The sequence below is a fragment of the Hyla sarda genome, chromosome 6 (genome assembly GCF_029499605.1).
Source record: "Hyla sarda isolate aHylSar1 chromosome 6, aHylSar1.hap1, whole genome shotgun sequence".
Lineage (NCBI taxonomy): Eukaryota > Metazoa > Chordata > Amphibia > Anura > Hylidae > Hyla > Hyla sarda.
Genome location: NC_079194.1, coordinates 278921412 through 278940616, shown reverse-complemented (window position 1 = coordinate 278940616; position 19205 = coordinate 278921412). Strand labels below are relative to the sequence as shown.

Genomic DNA, 19205 nt, shown 5'->3' with positions numbered 1-19205 from the left:
GATGTCAGCAGAGAGAACTGTGCTCGTGATGTCATCAGTGTTCCAAAAAGAAAGGAAATTACTCTGTAGCATTCAGCAGCTAATAAGTACTGGAAGGATTAAGATTTTTTAATAAAAGTAATTTACAAATATGTTTAACTTTCTGCCACCAGTTGATTTAAAAGAAAAAAGGTTTTCACCGGAGTACCCCTTTAATATCCGCTATGTAGCAGTTTCCAGTGCCCCTATCGGCCGCAGTGCGCTGGAGAACTAATCATACATGACCTGCCGGCGCTGCTCTGCCAGGTTTGAAAAAAAATGTCCCCTGGTGCGTAAGAGGTTATAAACAAAACTAAGATCTGTGGTATTGCCATAATACCAATAAGCCAGAAAATACATCTTGACCTGTAAAAACACCAAATACATCTAAATTGATAGTAAAAAAAAAAAGTGCTGGGTTGGGGTAGGACAAAGGAGTTCTTTGATGTTTTAGGCTCGTGTCACATTTTAAAGAAAACCCATATACTTAACGTCCTATGAGGCCACTGTGTCTTCATCCTTTTGCTTACACAATTGAGAATTGATGCTGCCTTTTTTGGCCACTAGGTGTCAGTACAGCATAGATACTTTAATTTGTAGCTCCTGTGAAGTAATGTACTGTCCTTAGTGATATTTATAATAATAAATGCCATTTGTACTGTATGGTCCCGTCTAAAAATTTTACAGTGGCAGCAACTAATATGAGCAATACGGTGTTATGTAGGAAATATCGTGGCTCGACTCTATCGCACTGTGTATGCCCTCAGTCTAGAGCTGGTGTAGTGTCTGTGCACCATTACAGGTTAATAGAAAATTAAGTGTACATTGCTCTTCTAAACTGTGTCTAAGGATATATAGAAATTTTTAATTGTATGTGCAAAACAGTATTCAAATATACTGAGGACTGTGAATTTATGGAACGGTCTACCTCAGGAACTGGTCACAGCAGGAACAATTAACAGCTTTAAAACAGGGTTAGATACATTCCTGGAACAAAATAACATTAATGCTTATGCAGAATTATAAAACTACATCCCTTTCCCTTATCCCCTTACACCCTTCCCTTCAATTCCCTGGTTGGACTTGAGGGACGTATGTCTTTTTTCAACCATACTAACTATGTAACTATATATGTAATAAAATGATAAAATAGAATATATACCCAAGTAGCCTTCTGTTGGCCAGACAAGGGATTTTTCCGGGCTTAGTAAACGATGCCTATTCTGCTATACATAAAGGAAAATAAAGCCCTACCTCCAGTGTCCTCTGGTCACAATCCTCTTCCTGCTTCCAAAGTCAAAACATCATGCTTGCAGCTTAGCTAATTGCTGGTGGCAGCGATGTAGCACCGAGGCCAGTGATTGGCTGAGCAGCAGCGTAACACCGCTGTGCGCACCGAGGACCACAGCACAACACTGGAGGCACCGTGGAAGCACTGGAGGAGAGGGTTTTCATGTAATGCAGAATAGGCATAGTTAAAGGGATGCTCCGCCCCTAGACATCTTATCCCCTATTGGATAGGGGATAAGATGTCTAAACGCAGGGGGCCCCCGCAGTCTCCCTGCTCCACCCAGCGTTCGTTTAGAGCATCAGAAGGCTCGTGACCTCATTGTCACGGCCGTGCCCCCTCAATGCAAGTCTATGGGAGGGGGGGTCACGCCCCCTTGCATTGAGGAGGCATGGGTGTGACCATGAGGTCACGAGCGTCTGCCCCACATCGCCAGTCATCCATCACGGATTGAAGTTCGCTCTGTGCACCGGATGTCTGGGGTGCCGCAGCTGAGATCGTGGGATCCTCAGTAGCGGCCCCAGCAATCAGACATCTTATCCTTCGGATAGGGGGATGAGATATCTAGGGGCAGAGTACCCTTTAATAGACTCCCAATCTCCAACATCACCCACCACCGGATGACACCTTTCATTTTATAGTGAAATGTAGATGAAGTTCTCAAGTAAGTGTTCTGCAGCATGAGTCACATTACTGTTCTTTGCACAGGTGCCGGCTTGTACCCCAATCTTATTCTGCCAGATAACCCCTTAAGAGGTCAACCTCCTTTCTAAGCTTCTCTGCACTAGCATCAGCATGTCAGTGCGGTCTGCATAGGACCCAACTGTGGCTCCATAGCAACCAGAATAATTATTCAGAAGTACCTGCTGTAATCTACTCTCCACACGTCAGTGATCAACCTGTCACTCTCAATTGATGGGCTCCTGACCCCTGGTCTAAATCCTAATCTGTCTGCCTGCCTTTGTGGGGTCAGGAAGAATTTCATGTTACATTTGCATTTCCCACTTATGATGTTTATTCTACATTGTGTAGTTATCTATCGATACTGAATTGATCTAAACCTGTGCTATTGTATTCCAATTCTTAGGGGCTAATATTGTTGGTTGTTGCATTTTTATTTTTCCTTTTGTAGATTAGGAATATTCTCAAACAGGGAATTGAAACGCCTGAAGATCAGAATGATCTCCGCAAAATGCAACTGCGAGAGCTTGCTCGACTCAATGGAACTTTACGTGAAGATGACAACAGGTTTGCATTTTTCTCCTAAAGTCTCAAATTACAAATATTGGATTATGTTCTATATTAAGGTCTTTTTTTCTTTTCATAGGATTCTGCGACCCTGGCAAAATACAGAAACTAGAAGCATCACCAATAACACCCTGTGTACAAAATGTGGAGGAGCTGGACATATTGCATCTGACTGCAAATTTACGAGGTAAAAATTCAGTATAAACCAGTCACTTGTTAATGTTAACATGCATCTGTCACATGAAACCACCAGCACAGCCAAATAAAGTGTGTGAATATTTGCATAGCTCTCTAGATTGTTTTTGCATTTATTTTGCTAAAAAGAAAACATTTATGAGGCTCAGAGGGGCCACAGTGCCTTTCCTGTGATGTCATGCCTGCTCCTTGCGGTGCACATGTAGTGAGTCAGAAAGGTTTGGTATCCAACTCACCGCATGTGCAGCTCAATCGCCATTCAGTATGCACAGCGTCTCAACATCAAAGAATAGGCGGGGGTGATCCGGGGGCTCAGCTGACTCCCTGGCCATGCCTCTTTGACATTCAGGACCCCATTAAAAGGTTTTCTCGTAGTCTCCATTGGGGGCCACAGACCGTGGGTATCTTGCTTACACTAGGCATACAAAAAGGCCCCTCCTGGCAGGATATACCCGCCTACAGACTCTGAGCTAATCAGTTTTAGCTTAGTGTCAGTAGGAGGCAGATACAGTTCTCCAGACCTGGTTTTCTTTTTTTTATTTAGTTAGCTAGGGCGCATCTCATTCGAGCATCAGTGTTACAGGCAGCCCGGTCCTCCACATAAGTGCTCTGGTGCGCCAACCGTGGTCCCTACCTTCTGTGCTGCGGCTGCGCCGCTGGTCCTTTTTTACTTTCTCCTCCGTTCGTGCGCAGCGGTGAGGGCATTAATTGAGGCCACTACCTGTTTCGGGAATTAGCTCCGCCCTCTCCCAGCTCCACGTGCCCGCTGGTGGCGCTCCCCGCCCCCCTTCTCCCCGCTGGCCAATAAGTTTTTGCGCGCTTACAAAGGGGTCACTGATTATCCCATCAGCACGGTACGCGTACTTCTGAGGGGTCAGCTTCTGGGGGCCGCCTCCTCTCCCTCCAATGGGGCACTGTCTAGGTCCCTGAGCCACCTGGTGAGTGCAGCTGACACCTCCCTCTTCTCCTCTTCCTGCTCAGCGTGCAGGTTCTCCTCTGCTGCCGCCCGCTTCCTCAGCTCCGGCAACAGGACGTGGTGCAGCTGCAGGACCTGGGTGAGATTGCTCTATTTTCTTGGCTGTCTGTTTGCTCTATTTTCTTGGCTGTCTGTTTCTTACTAGCACCTATGTCCGACCCCAGACCCGAACCGCCCCTTTTCCCCTAGATAGGCGACCACATCCTTAGTCACCTACTATTCTTGTGTGGGCTGCAAGACCAAAATGCCCAGTGGTTCCACTGAATCAATCTGTGTTGCCTGTTCCACCACGCACTCCATCCCCCCTGTGCCTTCTTCTCAGGATGTCCCTCCTGATTGCGCAGTGTCCGCCCCTCCCCCAGAGTGGGTCTTCTCTCTTTCCCAGTTGATCTCCGACCTGGCTAGGGTCTCCAGATCAGTGGCTTTGGCCTTGGAGCAGTCTTCCCTGCGCACGAACCTCAGGGAGTCCTGCTCTGTTTCTCCTGACGCCCCACCTCACACTCCCAGCGCTCACAAGCACCCTAAAGTAATCTCGCCAGGCTCTTCTCCGGAGTCGCATGTTTGCTCACCAGCAGCGCCCCCATTCTAGGGGCTGCTCCCCCGGTGACATCCCAGGTCCCCGACTCCGGAGTCGCATGTTTGCTCACCAGCAGCGCCCCCATTCTAGGGGCTGCTCCCCCGGTGACATCCCAGGTCCCCGACTCCTCTTTCTAGGTCTCGCATGCCTCAGTCTAAGGCTTTCACTGCATGCTCCCGATCTCCAGGGGAAGTAATGGATGATGGGTTGGAATCCACCTCGGATCATGAGGACCACTCTGCCGTGTCTGATATGGTGGACAGCTTGGTGTCAGCCATTAAGGACCATTTTCATCTAGAGGACCCAAGAACTTCGGATCCTGATCCAGAAGTTTCTTTTTTCCGCTCTCGGCATTCTCCCAAGGCTTTCAGTTCTCATGCTGAATTTGACGCCTTACTGGATGCGGCTTGGAAGCATCTGAACAAGACGTTTCCAGGGAACCAAGAAGATTCAAGCTCAATTTCCCTTTCCTCCAGATCTGGTTTCCAAGTGGACAGGACCAGGATCCTTTAAGGATGCTGAGGACAAGATCGAGAACTTGGCGAAATTTGTCTTTGAAGCGGCAGTTTTGTCCTTGCTACCCACCTGCGCTTTTGCTTGGGTGTCCAAGGCAGTTTCGTTTTGGGCTTCTCAGCTACGGCAGGGCATCCTGTCAGGCGCTGCTTGGAAGGACTTGGCAGACCTTGCTCCTCCACTCTCTCAGGCTGGGGACTTCCTCTGTTTGGCGGCTTTGGAGTCAGCCTGATGCACGGCCTTTGCCTCAGGTAACTTGGTTGCGATTCGTCGCTCCATGTGGCTGAAGGTGTAGGATGCAGATGCTGCTTCAAAAAAATCTCTAACAGAGTTGCCTTTCTCCGGTACTCGGCTCTTTGGGAAATGCCTAGATGAAATTATTTCCCAAGCTACTGGAGGTAAGAGCTCTCTGCTGCCACAGAACAAACCTCTTTGATCACCATCGGAAGACTGCTTCCTTTTGGTCCTTTGCTTCGGGTCGCCCTACCAATCATGCGCCCTCCCACTCTCGGAATGCCCCTTCTTTCAAGGTGCGTCCTTCCTGGAAGCAGAACAACCGTTTTTGCTGTTTCGCGGCTAAGCCCGGTAACCGTAAGCCTCTCTCCTCCTGAAGGGACGCCTCCACCCTTGTCCTCTTCTCCGGTGGGTGGCCGTCTGTCTCTTATCCAGGAAGTTTGGCTGGCGCAAGTTCAGGACGCCTTGGTCCGGGACATCATATCCGATGGTTGCCGGAGAGAATTTGCTTCCTTTTTCCTGGGATCGTTTCTTCCGATCCCGCCCTCCTCGTTCCCCTTCTGGCGACGGCTTTTCAGGTTGCTTTAAGTACCCTCCTCGCTCAATGAGTTATTGTGCCAGTTCCTCCGGGGGAGCGTTTTTTGGGGTTCTACTCGAATCACTGTAGTCCCCAAGAAAGGCCTCATTTTGGACCTCAAGCTACTCAACGGCCACTTGCGCTCCGTGGTAGCATCCATGGATCAGGGGGAGTTTCTTTCCTCGGTGGATATCCGGGATGCCTATCTGCACATCCCCATTTTCCCCATCATCAGCGTTTCCTCCGCTTCGATGTCCCTGCGGGTCATTTCCAGTTTGTGGCTCTTCCTTATGGCCTAGCTACGGCTCCCAGGGTTTTCACCAACATCATGGCGGTGGTGATTGCCATCCTTCCGGCTCGGGGGATCTCGGTCCTCCCTTACCTGGACTATCTTATGATCAATGCTCCATCCCGATCCCTAAACTTAAGTCTTCATCTCACTGTACAGACTGTCAGCCTTCGGTTGGGTGATCAAACGGGAAAAGTCCAATCTTTCTCCCTCCCAGTCCCTTGCCTTCCTGGTTCTCCTGTTCGACACGGCAGCTGCCCGTGATAGTCTTTCGTTGGACAAGCGGCACTCCCTGCAGGAGGGTGTCCATCGCCTACGGCACCCCTCTCGTTCTGATTCGCTTCTGCATGGAGTTGCTGGGTTGGATGGTGGTGGCCATGGAGGCAGTCCCTTTCGCCCAGTTCTGCTATCACCTTCTTCAGCTGGCCATTTTGGCCCGGTGGAACAAGTCACCGTCCACTCTGGATCACCGAATTCTTCTGCCTCCCTTTGTTCGATGGTCTATTCTGTGGTGGCTCCACTCTTCCTTCCTCCAGGGGCAGTCGTTTCTTCCCCTCCACTGGCAGGTCATCATGACCGATGCGAGTCTCCTGGGTTCGGGGAGGTGTGTTTAGGGACCTTAACGGTCCAAGGTCGCTGGTTTCCTCACCTCCCCATCAATCTTCTGGAGCTCTGTGCCATCTTTCTATGCCTCCTCCACTGGGAGATTCTCCTACAGGGTGGTCCTGTTCGAGTTCTATCAGACAACGCCACAGCAGTAGCATATATCAATCACCAGGGCGGCAGTTGTTTGGCGATGGAGGTGGTCTCCAAGATTCTGCTCTGGGCAGAGACTCGGGTTTCCACTCTCTCCGCAATCCAGATTCCAGGTGTGGAAAATTGGGAAGCTGACTTTCTCAGCCGCTCCTCCACGGATCTGGGGGGAGTGGTCTCTACATCGAGGGGTGTTTGCACAGATCTGCATCTTTGGGGGACCCCGGACATGGACCTCTTCGCGTCTCGCCACAACAGACAGGTTCCTTGCTTTGTTTTGAAGTCATGAGACCCTCTGGCAGTGGACGCACTCGTCATGCCGTGGTCATCCTTGAGTCTCCCTTACCTCTTTCCGCCTCTCCCTCTCCTGCCCAGGATTCTGGGGAAACTCAAGGCGGAGGCTGTTCCCGCCATTCTGGTGGCCTCAGACTGGCCCAGGCGTGCGTGGTACGCCGACGTAACCCTGCGTCTTCTAGTTCGCTCCAACCTGCTCTCCCAGGGTCCTCTCTGCTACCCCAATTTACTATTGCTGCATATGACGGCGTGACGGTTGAAACCGCGGTTTTGAGAGCTTGGGGGTTTTCCTCCGGGCTGATTAGCACCATGCTTCGGGCTTGGAAGCCTTCCTCCGCTAGGATTTACCACCGTGCTTGGTGCGCTTATTTCCAGTGGTGTGAGGCTCAGTCTTTCTCCCCACGCCTTCTTGCTTTCTTGCAATCCGGTCTGAATCGGCGATTAGCACTCATCTCCCTTACGGGTCAAGTGTCAGCTCTCTCTTCTTTCAGCAGCATTTAGCTTCCAACCCTCACGTCCGCACCTTGCTGTAGGGCTTGGCCCATGCGGCTCTGCCATCCTCCTTGGGATCTCAACCTGGTGCTTGGCGCCTTGAAGGGAGGCTCTGTTCGAACTTCTCCGGGAAGCTTCTCTTTGCGTTCTTTCTTGGAAGGTTGCTTTTCTCATTGCCATTACCTCCATTAGGAGGGTCTCTGAGCTGGCTGCTCTGTTGTCGCTCTCCCTTGGTTCTTCATCAGGACAAGGTTGTCTTTTGGCCATCTCCCTCCTTCTTGCCCAAGGTGGTTTCCTCCTTTCACATGAACGAGGAAATTGTTCTCCCTTCATTTTGTCCGGCTCCATCCAACTCTAAGGAGCGTTCCCTCCATTGTCTTTATGTGGTTCGAGCTGTCCGGATCTATCTTTCAGTCACCTCTTCTTTCCGGCAGGGTGACTCCTTCTTTGTGATTCCAGAGGGTCATCGCAAGGGTCTTCCTGCTTCCAAGGCGACCATCTCGCAGTGAATCCGTTCCGCCATCTCGGAATCATACTGGCGTAAATGGAAAGTCCCACCTTTTCGGGTTACTGCCCATTCCACGCGTTCCATTGGGGCTTCTTTGGTGCTACGCCATAGGGCTTCGGCCTTACAAGTCTGCAAGGCGGCCACCTGGTCGTCCTTCATATTTTCACAAAGTTCTACCAAGTGCACACTTTTGTATCTGCGGATGCCAGTTTGGGTCGCAAGGTGTTGCAGGCGTCAGTGGCTCAGTATTCTGCCTGATTCTGTTTTGGGTATTTTTCCCACCCCAGAGATTGCTTTGGTACGTCCCATGGTCTCTGTCAACACAGCACCCACTCGTTTGTGGTTATGGTTCAGTTTTCGGTCCGAGGGGTGGTGTTTGGTTCTTTTTGTCTGGTTCCCTCGGACACCTGCTGGTTTTCTTTTTCTGTCGGTCCTCTCCTACTGCTTTGGGACTAAACTGATTAGCTCAGTCAGTAGGCGGGGTATATCCAGGATATGCCAGGAGGGGCTGACTTTCATTCATATATATATATATATATACATATACATACCCGCGGTCTCATGTGTCCTCCATTGGCTCCTCCGAGAAAGAAAGATTATACAGTAAGCATAAAAAAACTACTTTTAGCCAACATCTATAAAGGTATACAAAATATCCATACATTAACATGTATTTGGCAGAGCTCTGAAGTGTAAAACATGAGATGCACTTGAAGTATTACACTGCCTTTCTGCGATTATCTAATATCCTCATATTTCTATCTAGTGTCCCAGTCCGGCCTGGCGAGCCCCAGTCAGCTCAAGATAAAGCAAGAATGGATAAAGAATACCTTTCTCTTATGGCAGAACTTGGAGAAGCACCGGTACCTTCTTCTATGGGAGCTCCAACTATTCCAACACATACGCCTATTCAAGGATCACCAAGACCAGCTGCCATTACTTCAAGCCAGCCACCTGTGGTACGTAGGCACCATTGACCTATAAGCCAGGCCGTCTAACTTACTGCATGGTTAGACAAAGAAATGTCACGTACATTAGGACGCCTATGAGTCTTTGTTTTAAGCAGGCAAAAATAGAAACCAACCATCCTCTGAATGGTGAGAGATGCATACCATTGAACGTTATAGCTATTGAACTTTGTTAAAGAATGGTTGTCAGTCTTACTTCTCCTTTGCTATAATTACTAACTGCTGAGATTCTATAAGATGTTTGCTCAAGCAGATGCTTGTACTTGCTAATATCAGTCTTATGCTCAGCAGGTTCTGGACATTTTGCTGGTTTGTTAAAGGGTACCTTTCATCAAAAATTTTTTTGATATATTCTAGATTAATATATGCAGAATAACTTTCCAATTGCATGCTATTTAAAATATATATATATATATGCTTCTTTCTATTTAATTTTCCACTTTGAAAAAAATGACCACTAGAGGTCTCCCTACCAGTCCTGGCTGCAAGCCCTTTTTTTTTTTTTTTTTTTTATAGATTTCAGACTCATGCTGGAGTCCTAAATCTCAGACTGCAGCCGGGACTTAGACAAGCTCAGCTGGCAGCTCTGAATCTTCTCCTTTCTGTTTACAACTGCATGTGCAGAGAGAAGAAATATCGGAGCTCAGATAGTAAAATGAATCAGGGCATGCAGTAAGGCAGAGTCAGGAGTATGCCCTGCTGTGCTATGAAAACAGTGCTGGCTCCTGCCTTTCTGATTGACAGGCAGGGAGCAGTGCTAAGCTTGTCGGTGTGCTGGCTGCAGTCTGAGGTTTAGAACACCAGCATGAGTCTAAAATCTATAAAAAATAAATAAATTGGGCTTGCGGCCAGGACTGGTAGGGAGACCTCTAGTGGTCATTTTTTCAAAGTGGAGAATTAAATAGCATGCAATTGGAAAGTTATTCTGCATACATTAATCTATAATATATGAAGTTTTTTTTAATGAAAGGTACCCTTTAAAGGTATTGATCCTATTGAAAGATTTCCTAGAGAGCTTACCAAAGACATCTTTATATTGGAGCAGAAGAGTAATGCCATAAAAAGGTTAGGCTAGGAACCACCTACATTTATGGTTTCAAAACAAGTATCCCTTGACATTCTGCCAAGAACTAGATGCTGGTGTATATTGTGGTGGACAGAAGGGGGTGCCATTAATTTCAGTAAACTGAATGGAAACACAGTGATGAAGTTTGGGCCCCTTTCCATAGGTATGTCATTTTATTGGAACTTCATAGCACGGCGGACTTTGTTATTGAGTCCTGTTAACATAGGGTATACTACGGGAAGGCTGCCTGAACTAAGTCACGAAGTGATGCCTTTCAGGCCATTGAAACCTGCTGCTGTATACTCTGGCATTCTATTCTTGGTGGGATGCAATAGGTACCTGTGAGGGGCACTATTATGAATTGGTACAGGTGCTTGTGGGGAGTCACAAGGTGTCAGTGATCTAATAAAAAAATTGTACAATAATCTGCTATCAATTTCTAATGATACATTCTATTTAATGTTATAAGTTCGGGTATGTCCCCATGTTGGGTTCCTTTCCTGCAAGGTTTGTTTCATGGTTGAAACCCTAAGACAGTGTTTCCCAAGCAGGGTGCTTCCAGCTGTTGCAAGACTACAACTCCCAGCATGCCCGGACAGCCTTCGGCTGTCAGTGCATGCTGGGAGTTGTAGTTTTGTAACAGCCGGAGGCACCCTGGTTGGTAAACACTGCCCCAAGATGTGTAGTATACTGTATATCATCTTTCAATAGGGAATCTGCAAGTACTGTAAAGAGAAGTCTTTAATCCTTCATTGATTTCCTTGACCATAGGGGCCACTTTGCTATTGGACCTGATAGCGGTGTTTCATAGAGCTGTTATTTTTATTTATTTTTTCTCCAGATGGGCACAGAGCATAATATCTGGCTCCATCCATTGGAAGATGCGTATCCTATTTTAATGTTTGATTTGGTTTTCTCTTTTCAGAACCGACCGCCTTGGATGGCAACTGATCGGCCTTATCCATCCATGCATGCTGCCCCTCATTCCTTTCCTCACCCAATGGGAGGTGCAGGAAATGGTCCCCCTCTACAGCCCAGTCCTGCAGGACCACACCATCACTGGATGCAGCCTCATCCAGGAGCGCACCCACCTGGTCCTCATCCTATGGGTAGGCATTTGGACTAGTAGTTGAAAGAACTGCACAAAGACATAGGGGGAGATTCATCAAAACCTGTCCAGAGGAAAAGTTGCTGTGTCGCCCATAGCAACCAATCAGATTGCTCCTTTCATTTTAAAAAAGGCCTCTGAAAAACGAAAGTGATCTGATTGGTTGCTATGGTAACTCAGCAACTTTTCCTCTGGACAGATATTGATGAATCTCTCCTCCATTGTTCCTACGTTTATTATAATTCTTAAATCCTTCCTTTCCAGGTCTCTTGCACACTCACCCTATGGGTTTGATGCCTCCACCACCACCACCTCCTCCTAGTGGTCCTGCACCGCCACCACCTCCACCATCTGCACCCAGTTTGCCTCCTTGGCAGCAGCAGCAAAGTGCAGGTGCACCACCCCAACCCGGGGCTCCACTACCTTGGCAGCAAAGTAAGTATTTGTTAAGGAGGTCATGTCACAGGATACTAGTGAAATAATCGCAATTATATTTAATAAAAATGCTAGTCATGGCAGACTCGGCTTGTATCTGTCAATGGTTATGCATACTAAGCAAATCTCTTCAAGGTGGTCATACATGCTCAGATTGGTCAGCCATGGGGGGGGCTGTCTGGGCATGCTGGGAGTTGTAGTTTTGGGGCATGCTGGGAGTTGTAGTTTTGGGGCATGCTGGGAGTTGTAGTTTTGGGGCATGCTGGGAGTTGTAGTTTTGCAACAGCTGGAGGCACACTGGTTGTTAAACACTGAGTTAAGGTATAAAACAGACTGTACCTTTCCTTGAATTGATGGTTGTTGCCAAACTTATTTTTCAACCAAGTGTCAAGGCCGTGGAACCAAGCTGTTCAAATACTACAGCCTGGAGCATCTCCTCATTTGCCTGCACCTCCCAGCCCCTTCTTGATTGATATTCAGAGCTCTGTATGTCAGGGAAACAAAAAGGGTGTAGTGAAACCATACCTTTTAAAGAGTACCTGTCACCATCTCCATTGCGTTATATTATGCTCCTGGTATGTTGCCCTCCTCATTACCTTACCACCACCACCCCCTGCAGTTTTTATTTCCTTGTCGCCCTGTATTTCATTCATAATCTTCTTTCAAAGCTTGCTCACTCCCACCTGTCTGACAGTAGAGCAGGGCCACGCTCATGTCCCGCCCCACCCTCACTTCCAGACTTTGGACTTGTGCCAGTCCGGAGTGCAGAGAGACATAGAACAGAGACCCCCAGTGGACCGAACTTCATAGGTGAAAAAGACATATAAATTGTGATTTTTTTATTTTTTATTTTAAGATACATCACAAAGATTCATTACTATACATGAGGAACAAGATATAAAAAGTTTTAGTTGATGACAGGTACTCTTTAACCCCTTAAGGACCAAGCGGTATTCCGTTTTTGCACTTTCGTTTTTTCCTCCTTACCTTTTAAAAATAACACTTTAAATTTTTCACCTAAAAATCCATGTTCCTTTTTTTTTTATGCCACCAATTCTACTTTGCAGTGACAATTAGACATTTTACCTGAAAATCTACGGTGAAACGGAAAAAAAATCATTGTGCAACCAAATTGAAGAAAAAACACCATTTTGTAATTTTGGGGGCTTCCGTTTCTACGCAGTAAATTTTTCGGTAAAAATGACACCTTATCTTTATTCTGTAGGTCTATATGATTAAAATGATACCCTACTTATATAGGTTTGATTTTTGTATTACTTCAGAAAAAATCATAACTACATGCAGGAAAATTTGTAAATTTAAAATTGTTCTCTTCTGACCCCTATAACTTTTTCATTTTTCCACGTATGAGGGCTCATATTTTGCGCAGTGAGTTTTTGTCGGCACTATTTTTGTTTTGATCGCTTTTTATAAAAAAAAATTTCTTGTGCAAAAAGTGACCAGAAATGTTATTTTGGACTTTAAACTTTTTGCGCGTATGCCATTGACCGTGCGGTTTATTTAACAATATATTTATATGGTTTGGACATTTATGCACGTGGCGATACCACGTTTATTTTTTTACAGTTTTATTTTAATTTTTTTATGGGAAATGGGGGTGATTCAAATTTTTATTAGGGAAGGGGTTAAATTACATTTATTAACTCTTTTTTTTTAACAATGTTATAGCCCCCATAGGGGCTAGAACATTGCACACACTAATTGCAGGCACTGGTCAATGTTATGCAATAACATAGCATTGATCAGTGTTCTCTGCACTTGATTGCTCAAACCTGGATCTCAGGCTTGGAGCAATCAAATGCCGATCGGACAGCGTGGAGCCAGCTGAGTCCTCTCAGCTGTTTGGGATTTGGGACTTCTGCTTCCCTTAACCCCTTAAGGACCATGGACGTATATTTACGTCCGTGGCAGTATCCCGTCTCGCGGTGACTGCGTGTCATGTAACTGAAGTCGGGACCCGGGGCTAATAGCGTGCTGCAGCAATCGCGGTGCCGCGCACTATTAAACCTTTAGCCGCGGCGTTCAAATTTGAACGCCACGTCTAAAACGAAACCTTCCCGGCTGATCGGGACCACCGCAGTGAAAATGCGGTGTCCTAATCAGCTAGGACGCAAGCCGAGGGTCACTTACCTTCCTCCGGCTCGTCCGATCTGCAATTGATAGCTCTAAGCCTGAGATTCATACTTGAGCAATCAATCACCGATAACACTGATCAATGCAAAGCTATGCAAAGAAAGTTAATAAATGTGATTTAACCCTTTCCCTAATAAAAATCCAAATCACCCCCCTTTTCCCATAAAAAAAAAAAATGTAAATAAATATAAACATATGTGGTATCGCCGCGTGTGTAAATGTTCGAACTATAAAAAAAAAAAAAAAAAATCATTAAACTGCATGGTCAATGGAGTACGCGCAAAAATTTTCCAAAGTCCAAAATAGCGTAGTTTTGGTAACTTTTTAGATCATGAAAAAATGCATAAAAAGTGATCAACAAGTCCGATCAATACTAAAATGGTACCGATAAAAACTTCAGATCATGGCTCAAAAATGAGCCCCCATACGCAGAAAAATAAGTTATAGGGGTCAGAAGATGACAATTTTTAATGTATACATTTTCCTGCATGTAGTTATGATTTTTTTCCTGAAGTACGTCAAAATCAAACCTATATAAGTAGGGTATCATTTTAACCGTAAGGACCTACAGAATAAAAAGGTGGAATTTTTACCGAAAAATGTATTGCGTAGAAACAAAAGCCCCTCAAAAGTTACAAAATGGCGTTTTTTCTTCAATTTCGTTGCACAATGATTTTTTTTTTCTGTTTCGCCGTAGATTTTTGGGTAAAAAAACTGACGTAACTGCAGAGTAGAATTGATGGCGCAAAAAATAAGCCATCATATGGATTTTTAGGTGCAAAATTGAAAGGGTTATAATTAGAGATGAGTGAACTTACAGTAAATTCGATTCGTCACGAACTGCTCGGCAGTTGATGACTTTTCCTGCATAAATTAGTTCAGCTTTCCGGTGCTCCGGTGGGCTGGAAAAGGTGGATACAGTCCTAGGAGACTCTTTCCTAGGAATCTATCCACCTTTTCCAGCCCACCTGAAGGCTGAACTAATTTACGCAGGAAAAGTCATCAACTGCCGAGCCGAGAAGTTCGTGATGAATCGAATTTACTGTAAGTTCGCTTATCTCTAGTTATGATTTTTAAAAGGTGAGGAGGAAAAAACGAAAGTGGGAAAACCCGTGGTCCTTAAGGGGTTAAAAAGCAAGTGTGTTACCTAAATTTCTTTCGCTCCCGACAGTAAAGATGTTTACGTTTTTGGTCCTCATTTATCAGAAGTCGAATAATTTTCGCTAGGTTGTTGACCTCACGTGCCCTAAGTCAGTCACTACATACAGTGCTGCTTTTACTTTGTCAGTGAATAAAATTACAGCGCTTTTTCCACACTTGGGCCTGTGTGAAGCAGAGATGTGAATTTACATCTACTTTGTGACTTTTTGTCTAGATCCCAGGCAGGCAGCAACGCTCCTATTTACTCCATTTGTGCAAACTCTGCATGGCACAAATTTCTCTAGATTGTGGCATAGTTGATAAATGTTGCCCAGGTGGTTAAACTATTTTGGACTAAAATGCACCATAAAAAAGGGTGCAAATTTATCTTAATACATTTTGTCTACATCTGTACTTGCTATGTTTATTTTTTTTTTTCCTGTGATTATTCTTGTGTATTATACAATAGTATACATTTTAAGTTGATTTTTCTTTTTTTTTTTTTCTCTTTTCCTTATTTAGGCCCTCAAACCACCAGCGCTGGTTCAGCCTCTCTTCCTCCATGGCAGCAGCAACAAGGAGCTTCCCCTGCTTCATCCAACAGTGCTCTCCAGTCCAGTGCCTCACTTGTTCCCCCTCCTCCTGGTGTTCAGCCGCCTCTGCCTCCAAGTGCTCCGCCGCCGCCTCCACCTCCTCCTCCCGGAACCTCTGGGCTTCTTTATGCTCCACCACCACCTCCCCCTCCTCCCATAGATCCCTCAAATTTTGTCACCATGATGGGGATGGGTGTACCTGGAATCCCCCCATTTTCTATGCCGCCTGCCCCACCACCACCTCCTCCTCAAAACTGAATTTATTCATTAAGTGATAAGTGACCAGGGCGCATTGCCTTCATATCAGAACTCCATACAGTGAACTAATGCCTCCTCCCAAAAAAAAGGCAAATGAGGATTGGCAAACAGATCTTAACTTCGTCTAAAGATTTTGCTCCTAAAGTGAAGACTAACAATTCAGCAGAGTTCAGTAACTTCAGTATGTCCGTAATACTTGTAGTAGACTCAAGGAAAGCTCTTAGGTTTTCTATGTATTTTTCAGCATCTATGAATTTTGCGGTTATATTACGGCAGCTCTTTTTAACTCATCATTCAAATCAATGTTACAAACTGAATTCAGCGGTAGTGACTAGGATGTTTAATGTGAAAGTCTTCAGATTTAACAGCAAAAATATCATTAGCTTACGTAGACTGCTGTAGGTGATCCCACCCTGTGGAAACACATTTCACTGATGTTCTGTTAATGTCCCCACTGCCCCAAAGTGCTTTTTTTTTTTTTTTTTTTTTTTTCTATTACATTGTCTCCAGACACATTTGGTCCTTGACCACACTTAATTCTCTAGCAACTACGTAACCTTTCTGATATTGTTTACTTTCGTACTTTGGTGGTCAGAATACCTATAGTATGTATGTTCTCCTCTCCCCATACTGATGTGATTTACAATTGGATGCAGAGTTGTGTGTCACTGGAAGGCAGATGTTGTAGCATATAGATAAAGGGTCTGAGCTTTTTGCACCCTTTGCTTGCTTTTTTTTTTGTCTTTATGATTCTGTATAAAGCTTATCTTATATTAAAACCTTTTTAATGAATGAGTCCTAAAGGTGTTAGATTTCACATAACAAAACATTTAAAACATATCAGAATTTGCAGCTAGAAGTAGTGAAGGAAAAAAGTTTTTTCGTTGTAATTAAGGAATTGTCCAGAGATCTCCAGTTACAGAAGATTGTATTTAATTATCACCCCAAGATATAGAACTTACTAAGTGTTATCACGATTTGTACTGGCTTCAGCATGTTTTTATACATGATTTACACCTGATAGTATAGTTCTTTCATTGTCAGTGTAGTGACATGTCCAGCTCCTCTACTCCTTCCTTTTTCCAGAGAAAACGCATTAGCCTCTTCTGTCTCAGGAGGTGGCTAGGTCTTTTTTCTGAGCTCAACCAGCCACTACAGCCTACATCACAATCTTCCTGTCCTGTATATATTCATATATATCTTTTATCGGACATTTAGGGAGAATTACAGCAAGCTGCCTTGTGCTTAGCAATGCCCCAGGCAGAGGAGCAGGCAGTGAATACAGCAGGTGCTGCAACCTCACTGTGTGATAGTCCTCTGTAAAATGAGATCCTCTGCAACAGCTCTGAGTGGGGAACTATCAGGAGTGCTGGGGAGGAAAGTATGCATGGTAGGAGGACTGAGGGAAAGCAATGCATTCTGGAAATTGTACTAAAACCCTGAAAACAAATCGGCTTTTGGTGGTTTCAGAACTGGGCCATTTTTTTTGTTTTTTTTTCCGCTATCTGCTCCATTGGGGGGGCACAGACCGTGGGTGTATCTTGCTTTCTCTAGGAGGTGTGACACTATGGTAATAAAAAAAAGTCAGCTCCTCCCAGCACGATATACCCGCTCTGGTAGTCAGTCTGAGCTAGTCAGTTTAAGCTTAGTGTCTGAAGGAGGTTGACATGGGCTGGATTCTTCAGTCCAGGTCTTCTGTTTTTAATTTTTCTAGTATAGGGACGTGTTAGTTTTTTATTCCCTTTCTTTTCCGTTTTCAGGTGGGGACTCAGGAACTGCGGTTCACTGTTTCCCCATTGCGAGTAAGGGGGCACAGACATTGCGTATATGCGCGGTTAACCTCCTCTCGCCAACGGTCAGCGTCTGGGTGGTACCTCATGGGTCCTGGTCCCCCTTTTTTCTCTGCTCGCCTTGCTCGCACATAGCAACCAGGTGTGATGCAGGGAGAAAAAGCTGACTAAAGTCTTCACTGAAGACTCCATTAGGTAAGTTCTTTTCCCTTTTTTCCCATAGGTATGGACTCGCAACCTCTGGAGACCCCCTGTTTTGGCCCACCTTCAGTGTATGGGGCTTGATTTTACAGGGGCTCCACTTATGCTGGGGGAGCAGTGACACCTGAGGGGGCATATTTTTATAAGGCACCTTACTTTTGTGGGGCATGTGGTTTGGAGCTCTTTAATATGTGTGTGTGTGTGTGTTGGTGCAACTACTCAGCGCCTTATATGCAGCTGTAAGCCGCGGCGCTGCTTCGGATCGGGCGATTTCAGCGCCGGCTTCCTACTTATGCTTGCAGCGCCTTATACGCGGCTGCAAGCTGCGGCGCTGTTACGAGCCGGGCGCTTCAGTGCCGGCTTACTTTCGCCGGCAGCCCGCTCTGTTCCCCCGAGCGCATATACAGCTAGGCAGGTGTGCTCGGGACAAGAAGCGGGCGCCATGAAAGTTCTTCTTCGGCCGGTCTGTGGCTCCGCCCACTGGGCTGGGAGCTCTTAGAGGCGCGAAGCAGCGTCCTATCAGCGCTGTGGGCGCGATTTTCTTGGGTAGGAGTCGGTTACTGTGTGCCCTGCTCCAGGCACGCCCCTCCCTCCCTATTGGCTGTCTTGTTCGGTCTCTTTGGCTGCACGGAGCGAGTTCTCCTCACTGCAGCTGACAGGGGACACAGATCTGGGTGAGAAAGTGACTGTCTTCTGTTTTACCCCATTATGTCCGTACCCAGGGCTGTTCCTCCCTCTAATCAGAAACCTGGGAATTCAGTGACTTACTATACTTAATACCAAGATGCCTGGCTCTGCTGAGCCCGCTTGCTCTGCCTGCTCCCCTGGTGCCCCTTCGGTCCTGGTGGGTTCAGCCGCTCCTCCGGCTTGGGTTTCTTCCCTGACCCAGTATATGGCTGACTTGACCCAAGTCTCCCGTTCGGTGGTTGAGGAAATGGTGTCCGCCTTTAAGGGGTCTTCCCTGCGCAGGACCTCTGAGAGGGCCCGCTCTTCATCTCCTCGTACTTCACGCTCTCACAAGCATGCTAGGGGTGCCTCGTCTGACTCTTCTATGGAGTCTTCGGATAGACGTGAGCGTTCCCCTCGCTGGTCCGGCCCCCCTATCATCTGGGCATAAACGTCGCTCCTCCAGAGGACGTGCTCGGAGTAGCCGTTCTGCCACGCCAGAGCCGCGTACCCAGTCTGGATCGCCCCCCTCCAGGACTGCCTCTACTCCAACCAGAGACCAGACTCTGGAGAATCTGGACCTCACTCCACACTCTGACTCGCTTCGGGTGGCTGGTCAACCGGGACAAGTCAGTCCTCCGGCCTACCCAGTCTCTAACCTTTCTGGGGCTTCGATTCAACACTGCCTCTGCCCAAATTTGTCTTCCGCCGGAGAAAAGTCTGGCGCTCCTGGAGGATGTCTGCTCCCTGCGTACTCAGTTATCAGTCTCCATCCGCACTTGTATGGAAGTCCTGGGTCGGATGGTGGCAACTATGGAGGCCGTACCCTTTGCCCAGTTTCATTACCGCCCCCTCCAACTGGCG

General features: G+C 46.5%; 1 protein-coding gene across 4 annotated transcripts in view; it reads left to right on the top strand.

Annotated features, from left to right (window-relative positions):
- SF1 (splicing factor 1) overlaps positions 1–16476 on the top strand; it is a 46513-nt gene extending 30037 nt beyond the window's left edge. For all 4 annotated transcript variants that reach the window (XM_056527443.1, XM_056527444.1, XM_056527446.1 and 1 more), the window contains 6 exons: positions 2439–2554; positions 2634–2741; positions 8729–8921; positions 10922–11105; positions 11369–11539; positions 15356–16476. In XM_056527443.1, coding sequence (XP_056383418.1) covers positions 2439–2554; positions 2634–2741; positions 8729–8921; positions 10922–11105; positions 11369–11539; positions 15356–15684 — 1101 coding nt within the window. In that variant the 3' untranslated portion in view covers positions 15685–16476. The remainder of the gene's footprint in view (positions 1–2438; positions 2555–2633; positions 2742–8728; positions 8922–10921; positions 11106–11368; positions 11540–15355) is intronic.
- The last annotated feature ends 2729 nt before the right edge of the window (positions 16477–19205 follow it).